The sequence below is a fragment of the Plasmodium cynomolgi genome, chromosome 14 (assembly GCF_000321355.1).
Source record: "Plasmodium cynomolgi strain B DNA, chromosome 14, whole genome shotgun sequence".
NCBI classification, from domain to species: Eukaryota; Apicomplexa; class Aconoidasida; order Haemosporida; family Plasmodiidae; genus Plasmodium; species Plasmodium cynomolgi.
The window spans coordinates 1,493,067-1,508,214 of NC_020407.1; the positions used below are offsets into that span (position 1 = coordinate 1,493,067).

The 15,148-nt window shown below is 36.5% G+C and overlaps 5 protein-coding genes across 5 annotated transcripts; 3 read left to right on the forward strand and 2 right to left on the reverse strand.

Moving 5' to 3' along the window:
- Positions 1-4,375: 4,375 nt before the first annotated feature.
- On the forward strand, positions 4,376-4,993 carry PCYB_144380 (hypothetical protein; the record flags this gene model as incomplete). Its single annotated transcript, XM_004224909.1, has 1 exon — positions 4,376-4,993. A coding segment is annotated over one exon (618 nt), but the record flags the coding sequence as incomplete, so codon positions are not given.
- Positions 4,994-7,624: 2,631 nt separating this feature from the next.
- On the forward strand, positions 7,625-8,176 carry PCYB_144390 (anaphase promoting complex subunit 10; the record flags this gene model as incomplete). The annotated part of the gene is made up of 2 exons (XM_004224910.1): positions 7,625-8,116; positions 8,153-8,176. 2 exons carry the CDS (start codon positions 7,625-7,627, stop codon positions 8,174-8,176), a joined length of 516 nt encoding a protein of 171 aa, XP_004224958.1.
- A 450-nt stretch (positions 8,177-8,626) lies between these two features.
- Positions 8,627-10,093, reverse strand: PCYB_144400 (hypothetical protein; the record flags this gene model as incomplete). The annotated part of the gene is made up of 2 exons (XM_004224911.1): positions 8,627-9,320; positions 9,351-10,093. The coding sequence occupies 2 exons, from the start codon at positions 10,091-10,093 to the stop codon at positions 8,627-8,629; spliced, it is 1,437 nt and encodes a 478-aa protein (XP_004224959.1).
- A 919-nt stretch (positions 10,094-11,012) lies between these two features.
- Positions 11,013-11,267, reverse strand: PCYB_144410 (zinc finger containing protein; the record flags this gene model as incomplete). The annotated part of the gene is made up of 1 exon (XM_004224912.1): positions 11,013-11,267. One exon carries the CDS (start codon positions 11,265-11,267, stop codon positions 11,013-11,015), a length of 255 nt encoding a protein of 84 aa, XP_004224960.1.
- A 1,857-nt stretch (positions 11,268-13,124) lies between these two features.
- PCYB_144420 (Permuted Papain fold Peptidase) lies at positions 13,125-14,884 on the forward strand (the record flags this gene model as incomplete). Its single annotated transcript, XM_004224913.1, has 3 exons — positions 13,125-13,174; positions 13,366-13,457; positions 13,773-14,884. 3 exons carry the CDS (start codon positions 13,125-13,127, stop codon positions 14,882-14,884), a joined length of 1,254 nt encoding a protein of 417 aa, XP_004224961.1.
- Positions 14,885-15,148: the final 264 nt, after the last annotated feature.

The following is a 15,148-nucleotide window of genomic DNA, read 5'->3' on the forward strand; positions in this document are numbered from 1 at the left end:
GTACCTGTTTTAATTTTTTTGTTTTTTTTTTTTTATTACAAAAATGAGGTTAAAACTTTGCCAATTTGTCAACATCGGTCATTTAAAAAAAAAAAAAATGTCTCTTAATCAGCACACATAAATTGAAGGCATTTTTTACTTGACCTTAACCTTTTGTGGAAGCAATTTAAAAAATTTTTTTTCAGGGGTACACACCTTTACACATGTTTTCCCCTCCAAAACAACGCTTCTACAGATATGGAAATGTATTCAATGTAAATTTGAGCGACTTTTCTCCTCTCGTTTGAACCTTAATGAACGGGCGGGGAAAATTGTTTCATTTTGGCTAGTAAGTGCCGTTCCACTGGAAAAAAAAGTAAACCAACGGAAAACAAAAAAAAATGAAGAAATGAGCGCAAAAAAAAAACGCAAAAATGAACGCAAAAATGAATTCAAAAATGAACGTAAAAATGAACGTAAAAGTGAACGTAAAAATGAACGCAAAAAATAACGCAAAAAATAACGCAAAATTGAAGCGAGGGGGAAATGCAAAAATGCCATGCAAAACCACTCAGCACATGAAATGCCTTGTAATGGGTGGAAACTTTTTGTCATAACTGTAACATTCTTTCTCCCAATTGCAATGGTAGAGTGTGTCATAGGACAACTGCAGCTAATCATTTCTGCTGTTGGATACGTATTTGCATAATTATGTTTTTTTCTAACATAAATGAATATTCTTTGTTTTCCTCCAGTAGGATGCCCCTTTATATCACACGGCAGCAATTTTATTTGCTATTTCAATTTTTCACAGGAAATGAAAACGAAAGGGGCACAGCGACGTATATGCTCATACGCACATAGTTAACAAGAGATTAATATTCTCTCTCTCTTTAACTTCAAAGGGTTGCACTTTTTTTACTGTGTGTTTCTTCAATTTTTTAAGAACGAGAGGGAACAAAATTAAAAATGCAAACGCCCCTTCCATCTTGCTAATGATAAAAGGCGCTTCCTTCATGTTTCATAATACGCCACAAAAGGGTCAATCATAATCACGCGCACAAATAAATGCATATATTTAGCATGCACAATGGCCCACGTATAACCAATCAAAGTTAAAATCATGCCGACCGTGATGGATGCATATTTAAATGTATTTATATTTTACTAAAATGCCTTTTTTCTACATAACACGCGCATTAATAGAGGCCCTATTTTTGATCACACATGCAAAATGGCAACGACATTTCAAACGTCAAATTTGCACGATGTTATATGAGTCGGGAAGAACAAAACATAAAAAAAAGAAATATATTTTTTTGAGTCACGTCGAATAGTAGGTATGCATATGGAAGGACCATTTGAGCCTGAGGTGTAGTGGAGGGGGTGTACGTTTGACAGAAACGCTTATCACTGATCACCTATATTTTTACTGCCTTTATTTTTTTATATACGTAACAATGCATATTATTATACCGGGTACGAAACAAGCATAACGCTAAGTGCAAAATAACGTTCACCCAATTCGCTCGCTTGCGCGTCGCACCCAGCGTTGCACTCAGAAGGCACTTATTTTATTTGATCATAATTTATTATTTATGTCGTTCCTTGTGGTTTCAGTAGTGTTTGTGTTAGTTCAAAATATGTTAGTGCAAAAAATGGGAAAGGCAAGGCACGGGAAGCAGAGCCGCGGGCTAACGCATGCGCATATGCTCACCAAAGGAGGAGCTTTCACGAAATTGTTTCAAATCATTTGAATGTACAATTTGACGGGTATTTGAACATCACCGGTTTGGCTCTACTTCTTTTCTATATGTACGAAATTTTCACGTTGACGAAATATTTTATTTAAGGGGGGGGGGTCCCCCTACGCATTATTTATTCTTTTTACGCGAGTATACAATACGGCCCGTCTACAAATAATGTGCCACAGGTGCAGTGGAGATTTTTTATTTTTTTAGAGGGTCTGGGAATTTTCATCATTTGGCTACTATGGATTTTTCGCATTATAATTCGTGTCCCAATTTCGTTTATTTCATTGGCCATCTTTAAAAAAGCATCCGTGTGCTGTGCTATTACTACGCCAATGGTTTAAAATGCGGCAGTACCGCAATTTTTTTTTCAAATCGTTGGGAAAAAGAAACGAAAATAAAAATAAAAACAAAAGTAAAATAAAAATAAAACAAACGTCAAATAAAATAAAAATAAAATAAACGTCAAATAAAATAAAAATAAAATAAACGTCAAATAAAATAAAATTAAATTAAATAAAAATAGGGATAAGTATAAAAATAAATATTCTGCCCGCACCCTTCCCACTTTTTGTCACAAATGTATGCATATAGAAAAAACTGCATAATATGGCCTCGCATATAAGCTAAGAATAATTATGTATATATAGTATACGACGTACCCCCCTTTAATTTTCTCTACGTAACTAATCCTCTACTATACCGATTGGCAATATTATTTACGTGGCCATATTTTCAAGGGGGGGGGGTTCCGGAAAAACTGCCGGAGCGTTATGCCTGTTTATACTTTCAAAAAAAAACAAATTGCATGTGTTTGCATGTTCCACTGTTTCAGCAGTATCGTTTTTTTATACTATACATATAAATAAGTATAAAGTATGTATATTCATAATATACTACGTAATATAACGTTAATCTCCATGGGAGTATGGCAAACTTTTGGACGAAAAAATGCAAATAAAAATGTGAGAGTAGTATTAGCAAGTGTATGCACAAAGCGTCGCGTTAAAAAACTTTGCAAATGAATGAACCGCCACATACATACGTTTCATACCCATATTGCATAGCCGGCGGCACCCGGGTCTTTTTTAAGCACTAAGTAGAAAATATACTTCTCGAAAAAAAGCAAATTAAATAAAAATGAAATAATATACATATAATAAATACATACCGTACCCATTACGCATAATTAGTAATAAACATGTATAATCTCATTCGTCATTATTATGCAAATTAGAAAACGGTTGGACGGTGAACTTTTCTTCAAAGTCGTTACTCAAATAAAATTTTATTCATACTGCATATACGCATACAAAAAAAAAAAAATATAAAAAATAATAAATATTTTTTTATTTAATTTAAATATATTTAAATTTAAATATAAAAAACGCAAAACATTTTTATAAACAAATTTTTTATCTTTAAAAACTGGATTTTCTCATACCTTCGCTTTTCCTGTTTTAATTAATCAAGTTAATTAAAGCTAATTTTGACGTTTATTTTGTTTTTATATAATATTTTTGAATATTATATAGGAATAAAAAGTAACAAATATTTACGTATATTTTTTATAACGTTTGCTGAAAAAGCAGTTTCGTACCACTTATACATATTTATAAGTGAGATATGAATTGGGAGGAGTAAATATATACATATAAAAACGCACGTAACGTATGTATAGCATATATATTTGCGTAAAAAGCTTTTATATATATTTATACGTATCACGTGCGCCGTAGTATGTATATATTTATTTGCAGGAATATCAATAAATCGCGAGTGTTAAAATCTTTTGCAGAAATTTCAAAAAGGATTTTGTTCATATGCTTATTTTTTTTTTTTTTTAGCTGTTTCTTTTTTTTTCGATTGATTATACACGTATAGTAATGCACGGTACCTCTTTTTTTTTTTTTTTTAAAAAAAAGATATTCGAAAAAGCGTAAAAAAATTACATACAAGTATAATTTTTTGTGTATTCAAAAGTTTTCATCGTAAACATACCTTCTGCGCAAAATTTGTATATGTGACTGATTGCCTTTCGCGAAGTGTATACATGCATACGTACGTACATACATATGCACATACGAATGTACATGTGAACAGCTCGCTGCTACGTGCTCGGCCAATATCTCCGCACTGACTGCTTAAGAAGGCAAATTTTCTCGCGAGGTCCAAGCCAGTTGCATATATTGTATGCGAAATTGATGTGTACATAACTCTGTAGAGAAAGGAATAGGCTTTAAAAGCGCAGCGCATTTCGCGAATTACGCACAAACGAGAGCAGCTTTGGCTTGCAAAGCACGTGTCGCTTTTACCAAACGTTTTTACGTTACGGTATAGTGTACATTGTATATACATTATACGCCTTTTCCCTATTTTTTTTTTCTTTTCTTGCCCATTTGCGCGATTCCATTTCGCCATATTGTATAGTTAGCAGTATATATTTACATATACGTGCACTCTGAGCGCGCGCCTGAAGGATACATTTTTTCCCCCTGATTGTGCCGCCCGCGCCACGCACACGCACACGCGTTACCATTTCTTGCTTATTAATTTCTTATTAAAAGGAATATAAGAATAAAATAAGCATACCGTTGCCTTTTATATTATGCAAAAAATAATATATATTTCCAACTATAAAAATAATGACTATTACATTAGATAACTTTAATGAGCAAAAAGTGCATAATAATCAAAATAAAAGAAAATATAATTGTAGACTAAATTTTAAAAGGTTTACAAAGAGAAGGAATAATTACAACGAAGATAATAGAGACAGCAAAATTAACATAAAGACAGCATTAATCAAAAATGAGGTCATAAGTGATGATAGCGATGAATTTATAGATAGCAATTTGATGAGGACATGCCATCGATTCAGACTATACAAGCACAGCAGCAACAAAATAGACATTTACTACCCCTATGATAAGAAGAAACTAGATAAATATGACTATGAGAGGGACCAGACGTTCTGTTCATTAACCGACATAGAAGATGTTGTGAACAATGGAGATGACAAAAGCAGTAAATTTTTTTATTATAAAAATAAAAGTTTAAATGATTACAAGTCATGCTTCGAAAAGAAAAATAAAAAGACGAAATGGTTCCGATTGAGAAAGAAGAAAAAAAAAGACCACGCCATGGACGAAAGTCTGAAATACCTAAACGAGTCTGTGTGCTCAAATTATAAAGAAGCCAATAAGAACAACAAATTGGATAACTCGTCCAAGTACAAGAAGAACTGCGTTATAAACACGACCGTGAATGGAATAAGGGGCTTCTCAGCGTGGATCTTCTGAGTCCATTGGAGTGATCAGACGTCGAGTGAATTGAAATGGAATGACAAGTGGAGTGGAATGAGGCGAGATAAAATAAAATGAGACAAAAAAAAAAAAAAAAATTGGATGGACCCCCTCAATGAGAGTGACATATTGTAACCCTGTGTGCGCACCGCTCAACTGTGTGCACCAAAAGTCAACTGAGGCAAAAGAGTCCATTTCTACATATCAAAAAAATTAATGTTTGCACTATATATACATATTTATATATATGAACAGTTTTGTATTATGCCACGAATCCTCAACCCCTACCGATGATACATTTTCATGATGCTGTGAGAGAATTATAGACACACACACCCAACCCTCAACCTCTTCGGCCATGTTAATCGAGCTCGTTTCTTTTTGCAAAATATAAAAGCAGCTATTAAAGCTTTTTTGGAAAAACATTCCCCTTTTTTTAAAACTTTAGGAATTTTTCTTCTATATTTTTTTTAATGTTTTATTGCTTTAATGTTTTTATATTTTGCAATTTGTTTTCCCGTCACCCCCCCTATCTCACTTTCTTTTTATTTTACATTTGAATTTTACAATAAAAAAAAATATATGTTGTAAATTATGTATAAATATAGTGTTTAAGTTGAATAAACCAAAAGAGTAGTGTAGTAGTAGGTTTTTTTTTCATTTTTTTTTTTTTTAAATGTATAGTATATTTTTTTATACTTTTTTATCAATTTTTTTAATATAATTAATTTTTATATTTTTAACAAAAAAAATGTTTTATTTTATTATATTTTTTTTTTTTTATGAGTATATTTACGCCCAATTCTTACTCAGGTTTTTTTCCACTCCAGATGTTTTCACATATATTATATAATATCTTATTATATTTAACTACATAATATTTTATTACGTAATATCTTTATTATATTTTATTACATAATATTTTATTATATATAATAGATAGCTTTACTATATAATATATTTATTTCATTTCATTGATTCACTTTTTTTTTTTTTTTTTTTTTTTTTTTTTTTTTCTTATTATTACGTTAAACGCTTTAAGCATAATAATAAAGTGTATATTTAGCCAATATAAATTTTTTTTTTTAGAGTGCTAACTGGAGTTTCAAATGAGGTTTTAATAGCCTATACGCGTTCGATACGTTCTTGGGTGCTTAACCCTTAAGCCCTACGCCATATCGAATGGCATGTACCGCTGTCTTCACCTTCCAAAGCGTTACGGCCGTTAAGTGGCCAATTAAAGAATGTGTGCCCTAGATGTGGTGCGCGAACCGTGAAGTAGGCTACCATCTGGCTGGCCCTATACTGCCCAGGTAGGAAAGCTTCAGCGGATTAGCTTAGCAGGTTTGCCCCCGCACTTGTGTGTGGTGGTAAGGAGCATCATAAGCACACACATGCACACAGGAATGATAGGGTTTCCCCCCCCAAAAAAAAAAAAAAAAAACTTCGCGCAAAGGCTCCTTTTCAGTTTGGGGCTTACCCAAAAGATGAGAATTTTTTCACAGTTTGGATGTGTCGCGGACGCACTGTACATATACCGCGCATCGTACACATTTTCTACCCCCCAATGTAATATGACAAATATGAAAGTTCACTAAAGGAGTATTCACCCCGGTAGGCAACTGTTATTTTTGTTTTCCCCTTTCCCGATGGTCATGTCGTGGACACACATTATAGTTAGCCTATAAAGACAGTTAAGTATGTTGGCCGATTTTACATTTCCCGCTTTTTTTGCAACTATTCCGTGACGTTTTCTTGAGGGTTCCAATTTTATTTGTACGAATAGGGAGGGACGAAAAAGAAAGATTTTTCGTTTTTTTATTGCACGTTAGCGTACTTCCCCTTTGCGTTGCACCTATGGGGACTCACAAAAAAATTGATACTTTTTCATTTTTTAAATTGGGGGTATGCTTCGTGCGTCACTCAAGATGTCTCGGGCGGACCATCACCGCACAGGCATAAACGGTTATTCAATTCAGTGCATATATATAAATACCTATGTAGGAATACACCCCTGAACCCTGAACCCTGAAACCTGAACCCTGAACCCTGAACCTCTTTGCCGCAACTACCCCTTTTTTAATGCCAACAAACTTGTGATTTTTTTTCTTTAAAATGCTTCAATTTTGACATACTATGGCTTTTTTTAGAACAAATAAAATACACAAGAAGGGAAATTTCAAATGTAATCATGAACTGGAGACGCATATTTTAAATGGCCACCTGGAAGGAGGACAGTCGCACGAAAGTGGTGAACAGGAAGAGGAAGGAGATGAAAGTTATGAAGTTGGGGTAAAAGACAGATGGGACCCATGTGCAGGCTCCAAAAAGGAAGAGACAAAGGAGCGAAGAGACAAAGCGAATGATGAAGAAGGGTACGCAGAATCTCACTCGAGTGGTACTACTGCCAATTCAATTGAAAATGAAGATAACACGGAAAACATGACAAGTGTGCAATGTGAAAACAACGCGCAAGGCGTAAATGGAGACTTCCTATGGAGCGTGATCAACGCGTTGAATGAGGGGGAAAAAGATCGCGCAGTGCGCTTAAGGGGTGGAGATGAACATGCTGAACAGGTGTTACAAGAAATGCCCCCAATTCACTTAAGCAAAAAATATATTGACGTGGGATGCCTGGCTACTTGGAAATTGTCAAGCAGTAAAAGCAAATCAGACACGAAAAAATTAAAAGACAATAATGTGAACACATACTGGCAGTCCTCCGGCTTAGGACCACACACAATCACAATACAATTTTTTAAACTTACAAAAATTTCCAAAATATATTTACTCTTTAATTATTTATTAGATGAATCTTACACGCCTTACGAAATATCCATCAAAGTAGGAAACGATGAAAATCGTCTCGATGTTTTATGTACCACCTTTTGTGATGTGAACAAATATCCTGTGGACGATCCTTTTTGGTTTATTATTGACTTGGCAAAATTTCAACTCCACTCTTACTTTTATAATTACAATATGAACGCCTTCAAGCGTACGAATTTTATATACTGCCGTTGCATACAAATTTGTGTCATGTCTAGTCAGCACTATGGGCGTGATACTCGCATACGGCAAGTAAAAATTTTCGGCCCCACCTATCCTTTTTATAAGCATGATAAATCGCTTATTTTGTGAGGCGTTACTGCGATCTGGAAAATTATATACGAACAAATGTTTAACAGAAATTCATCTGTAGTGACAAATTGGAGTACGCGCGGAGAGAAGAAAAAAACAAATGCTAGAACTCTTGGTAAGAAGAAAAAAAAAAAAAGCCTTGTTTTATCCACACCGCGCTGGGGAAAAAGGCATACAAAAAAAGTAACACTTAAAAAAAAACTTTTGCACAAGCAGGAAGATACAAACAGAAAGGGGGATAACCGCAAACAGAGTAACAACAGACAAATAACTCCTCCTCCCATGTGCGCAGTGCATAAGCATTATGGTTTAGCAGATTGACGGCGCACAACTCTTCGCTATGTCAAATCTGTCATCTGAGTCATCCGACGGGGGGCGCGCCTTCTCCCCTCGCGCCCACTTCATCACCATAGACAGCACAGTTCTGCAAATTTTTAATTCCACCGCCTACTACTTATCATAGTACTCATTTTCCATCTGCTCCAGAATTTTTAGCTTCTCCGATAACGTCACGTTTAGCATATTTTCATTTTTTTTTTTTAACCGTTTTTCTAACTCGTCCTTTATTTTCTCTTCAAAGATTAAGGAGTTCATTTTTTTACTGCGCGTGTGGGTTTTTCTTTCGTTTTTCTTGGGGGGACTCTTTTGGGGGAAGTCCCTACTGAGGGCGTTGCTACTGCTGCCATTGTGATGGCTAACACCGTTTTGGTTATTGTAACCGCTTTTGGGTAACTTCCCCTTTATGTAGCTCCCCAAGTTGTTCATACCACACCGCCTGCTTCCAAACAGGTTTTCATCACTGCCAGCATTTTTAACGTAGGCTCCGAAAGGGTTATCCTCACTGCAGTTGCTAAGCTGGTCCACGGAATTCTCATCGTAGAAATCGCTGGGGAAGTTGTTCTCGTGTGAACCGACGTCCAGATTATTCTCGAGGTTATAGTCGCTTCCCAAACTCCCACCGTAGCAGTCGCTATGCAGGTTGGTCTCGTGGTGGCGGTTACTTCCCGCGCTTCCGTCGTAGGAGTCGCTACTCACAGGATCGTCACCACACTCATCAACGCTGCATACACTGCTGCAACCATCGCCACTGCTCGAGCTCTCGTCGGGGTAATCCGACATTTCCTTCACTGTGTCACGATCGGAGCTGGACGAGGAAAAAGACTTCGAGTCATACTCGTTGGAGTTGTTGCCATACACATCCTCCAACACAATAACCTCCGATGAATCCACATTATTATTTTTAATGTGGTACAGATAGTCCATATAATCGTTTATCTCTATTTTCTGGTCATCTACAATGTATAAATCGTATTCATATTCCTGCTCGGTTTGGTTATGTGCGTCTTTCTCCGTCTGCCCCCGTGCGTTCTCCTCTTTCGTCTCATCCTTTCGAGCAGCACCAGCACTCGCACTCGCACCCGCACCGGCCCTCGCATCGGCCCCCGCATCATCATCCACATTAGCATAGCCCCATTCTTGCAACAAATTCACATCGATAATTTTGTAAATTCCATTTTTTTGCGCATCCAAATCGACGTATTGAATATTTTGGTTCACTATTTTGTACCTTTTTAAATTATTTATGGCTTCCTTTAAATCCTTTTCAAAACCCTTAAGGGAGTTGAATTTTCTCTTTTTATCGACAAGGGGTGACAAGTCACTGCAACTGCTGTGGTGCTGTTCATGCTTTCGGAACAAGTTAACACATTCGACGTTTTTCTTCTCTATATCTACCTCCGGAATTACCGTGTCGATGTATTTGTAAAATATACCATTGCATACTCTTTTATTGGACTTTTTCACGTAAATTGACGGGATGGTTATTTCATCGATTTTTCTTTTCACTCTGATTATAACCTTTTCGTTTTTTCCCTCCCCTTTTTTTTCGGCGTCGTATTTTTCGCTGTCCTTATACATTTTTATTAGCCTTTCATCAAAAGTGGGGGGGAAAACCTGTTCTCATACTTGAGCTTCTTTATGCACTCTTCCAGCTCTTCGCAAAGCTGTTCGTTATATCTTTATTTGGAAATGTCAAAACCATTAAGTTATCATCTAGTAAGGGAGGGTACTTCTCAGACAGGTATCTTACTACAGCAATTGCGCAAAAGGGTTATGGTTGTTTCCGTTTCGCCCTCGCAAGGGTCCTCTCCGTTGTATCGGTATACGTTATTATGTGCTTATATTCGTGGGCACTTTTTTATCTATGCAAATATGTACACACAGTGTTCATACCATGTACACTTGTTTTGGCGCGACCGCACTAGCGACTTCCAATTCGAGCTCGCGTGATATGATAGACTACACGATCGAACGGATTAACCATCGAACGGATTAACAATCGAAAGAATGGCACACATAATTTTTTGTACCGATTTGGGTAAGGCGAGGAGAAATACTCAAAAATAGTGGGTAATTAAATTGGTAAAGGCGACGTGGGGGAATGAAAAAAGAAAGGCGCCTAATGGATGCTTGGAATGCTCCAAGGGGAAGGCAATAAAACAATATATAAATACACGTACAAATCTGCACATAAGTAGGAACACTTGGAGTTACCGCGTAGCTTCTGTTTTCTATAAAATCGCACTACATTTTAAGTAGCAACTTTGGGGAAAATTGACCACACTGTGAACAGTTCTGGATGTAGGACCACTTTCGAAAAAATTTGCAGCAGCTGTTTGGGTAGCCTGCACCTCCTCATTTCTTCCATTTATGCATATCTTGGTGACAAAAATGGACTCTATAAAAATATGCACATATATTTATTTTTGTTCCCTCAAAATGAGTGAATAAATTGCCGTGCTGTGGCTTCTCCCCTGGGTTGACAAGCTCCATAAAATTACTCATCCGAAGCATACTTTTTCAAGTCGTTCGGGCTGTATATTATTTTAATGGTTAATGAGCAGCTTGGACATCTTAAAACATCTTCGCCCTTTAAAATACCTTCCAGAGTTACTTCAAAAATATCTCCGCAGGGGCACGGATAAAAAAATGTTTTAATCGTTTCGTCAAATTCGAAATCTTCTAATTTTACTTCTTCGTATATAACGTCATATGCCTCATTAATTTCTTGATGGTTATTTTCAACTATCATCTTTCGAAATTTTTATCTTAAATGGTTTTGCTAAGTATGTGAAATCTCGTCGTGTAGGAGGAGTACATCCGAATTTGCAGGCAGTTTGGAATTGTTCAAAGTTCGCTTCAGTATTTATTCGACGCGTTTATCTGTTCTCCTGAATAACTGGAAAATATTAAAAGTTGGGGTTCCACTCCTTTCCCAACAATGCGCCCTTACGTGAATTGATAAATTTGTATACATAAAAATGTTCACGTTGCAGTTTTGGTTCTTCCGAAAGATTTTTTTTTTTTAAGCAGCCTTCAATCCTTTGCGGGCATTTTCATAAAAACATGCACACAGGAATTGCTTCAATACGCCGATAACAGGGTAAAAAAAAATAGGAGCAGTTACGTCTATGCGAAGGCTGTTTATGTGGGCCAACAATTGTTAACAAGTTTAATGCTCTTTTTGCTGCTCTTTTTGCTGCCCTTTTTGCTGCTCTTTTTGATGCTCTTTTTACTGCCCTTTTTACGCGTATTCAAAAAAAACGCTTTCCACCCATTCATATTCTCAAAAAAAAGGAACAGAAATATTTTTTTTTCCCGCTTCGACCCGCATTGCAATGAAAAGGCCAACGCAGGAATGGCACTGATGCTATGCGAACTGCGAATATGCGGGAAAAGAAAAAAAGAAAATGCGTAATCCAAACCGTTATGCGATTTGTTCGTATGCGCCATCTTTTTTGCTACATAAATTTACTTGCATAAGGCGTGAAAAGCGGGCTGCCAAATTATCTCGCGCGTATGCATGCATTGCGCACGCATAGTACATATGTACATATATATGTATATATAATATATATAATATATGTAATATATGTAGTATATGTAATATTTATAAATGCGCGTCATCGCGCGCATGGTCGAATTAGCACTGTCAAACGAGGCGAAAGCAAAATTCTGCCATTTTTCCGAAATGCAAAAGAATTGTTTTTTTTTTTTCGTTCATATATTAGTGTAGAATAAAATTAAAAAGTTCAGGAAACAGAAAATTAACTATAACTGTATAGAGACCCGCCCGATTATGCTTCATCGCCTTTTGTGTTTGTGTTTACGTTTATTCCGCCGTTCTTTTCCGATTTTTTCACTCTTTTCATGCGTGCGTACGTGGCGAATTCGAGTGGAAATTTGCTTCGCAGCTTTCTCCCCACGCGAGTGTATACATTTATATATGCATAAGTGCATGATAAACGTATAATCACCCAAACGTGGTGCCAATTTTTTGATGAACAAACGGTCGTAATTGGGGAAGGGGGGAAAGACCGAAAAATTATTCACGTCAATTTTATGCCTGCAGCTGCTCATAAACGGTTCACAAAACGGTGAAGAAAAAAAAATAAAGATAAAGTAAAACGAAATAAAATAAAACAAAATAAAGGCTCAGTCAAACAGGACAACTATATGATATAACCCCTTTGTTTCTATCACTATTTTTGTTTTTGTTAAAATAAACGAGAGGTATACATTAATTGTGCGGTACAAATAACCGCAGTGAAGCGCTGTGTGTCTGTGTACATAATTGATTCGTATGTACGTCGCATGTAAGGCTCACAACAGAAGACTCTTTTTCTTTTTCTTTTTTTTTCCGTACGCATAAGCGTTACGCCACATGGCTGAAGAAGATTCCGAAATTATTGAATCTTCATAGCATCATCAAATTTTACAAATTCGTTTTCGTGTTTAGTAGATTGTACAATATAGCGAAAAAGGAATTTTTGCTTACCACCGTCCACTACCACCAAGAGCCGCTTCATTTACTGCATACAGAAGGATATATTCCAACGATAACGTGTTTTCAACTAGGTGAACTTCATTCTAACCGACCTAAGTTATCATGTCATCCTTCAATGTCAAGCTGAAGATATACGATTTGTCCAGGGGAATGTAATCATTTAAGAAAAAAAATAAAAATGCAAAGATAAGGGGCACGCCATGCCTTGCACATCTGTGGGAGGAGGGCACTCACTTTTTACATGTATTTTTGTGGAACCTATTTGTGTGCGTGAAAACGAATGTACAAATAATCGAAATTAATTTCTATTCCCCTCCCTTCTCTCCACACTTTCACATTGTAGGGTAAAATTGTGGTCCCCCTTTTTGATTGGAAAACAAATAAATGGCGTGTGGCACACTGCCGTCTGGGTCTATGACATGGAGTACTTCTACGGTAAGGGGCGCGGGGCGTTCCCAACCGTAGCGTGCGCATGAGTGTATGAGCGTTTCAGTGTATGAGCGTTTCAGCGTATGAGCGTTTCAGCGTATGAGCGTTTCAGCGTATGAGCGTTTCAGCGTATGAGCGTTTCAGCGTATGAGCGTTTCAGCGTATGAGCGTTTCAGCGTATGAGCGTTTCAGTGTATGAGAGTGTTTGTGTACGTGCATGTCTGCTACGGCTCAGCGGTACACATTATTTGCGGTGTTATCGATTACACATACACGCGCACGTACACATGCACATACAAACGCACACTTTTCTCCGTGCAGGTGGAGGAATCATGTGCCTGGCTCCAACCGAATTCGAGTCTTACTACGACCTACAGCCTGTGAACATCGTTGATATGGGAATAACCGAACTGCAACAATCGCACTTTCACGAATACCTAAACGGCATTCAGCCAGATTTTACAGTAGACAAATACAACTTAGTTAACTGGAATTGTAACAATTTTACAAACGAAGTATGCAATTTTTTGGTTGGGAAAAATATTCCTCAATACATTTTAGACACCCCGAAGGAGGTCATGTCTACGACTAAGGGGAAATTAATTTTAGACATGATGCAATCGTATCAAACTAACATCGCCCCTGGGTTTGAAGCGAGCGCACCTGTATTAAACAATGGACGTAATGAGGACAGTAGAGGCGCAAATATCAGAGCGGGATGTAGCAAGGAAGCGGAAGTTAAGGAGCTCACGAAAGTTCCAAGTGTTTCATTAGATAATTTTTTTAACGAAAATAAAATAGAGAATTTATTGGACGAATATATAAAGAATGAAAAATATGATGTAGATGAAAAAAAAGATTTTTTAAATTTTCTGAAAAACATTTTAGATAACGTAAGCACAAATCCAGATGTTTTAAAAAACCGTTATGTGCATGTTAAAAATTTCCCCAAGTTTCAGAGCAAACACGGAAATAGTGAATATAATAAGATTTTATCGTCCTTGAATTTTTTCCAAGGATATATAGAAAATGATGAAGTAAATAATTTGAAAAAGTTTACCATTTTTGTGGATCCCAAGTATAATAAAATGCACGCCTTTACAGAACATTTAGATTTATTTTTAAACAAAAATATTTTTATAAAGAATCCAGATAAAACCATTTACAAAATGGAAACTTTGAAATTTAAGGACATGTGTGAATATGCTGCTTATTGCAATAAAAAGAAAAGCAACTCAAATGATGTGCTTATTTTTATTTCTGAAGCTTTTTTAACCAATAATTTTGATGTCACCAATGAGGAAAATGACATTAACCATTTCAACAAGGTGAAAGCTGGGATATGTGGTGACCCGCAGGTGGAAAGGGAATTCTTGTGCAGCACGTCGGACCTTCTGGAAGAACGCATAAATGAGTTAGACTCATCCGAGTGAAAGGTACCAATAGTGAGGCGATTAAGTGGAATGGCGGACTGGGCAGCCAATCTTAGGGGTTAAGGGGTTAAACCGGGGAGAAGCCAACTTGACCGTTTCGAATAAACTTTATCACAGGCGCAGCATGCGAAGAAAACCCTCCATCAGTGAGACAGCCCTTTCTATATGCGACATAAAAAAAGGGGACACAGAAGGGGTAAAATTGCACAGGTGTTGTGTTATAACGCCCAATTTTTTCTCCCATTTGGAGGGAGAAAAAAAAAA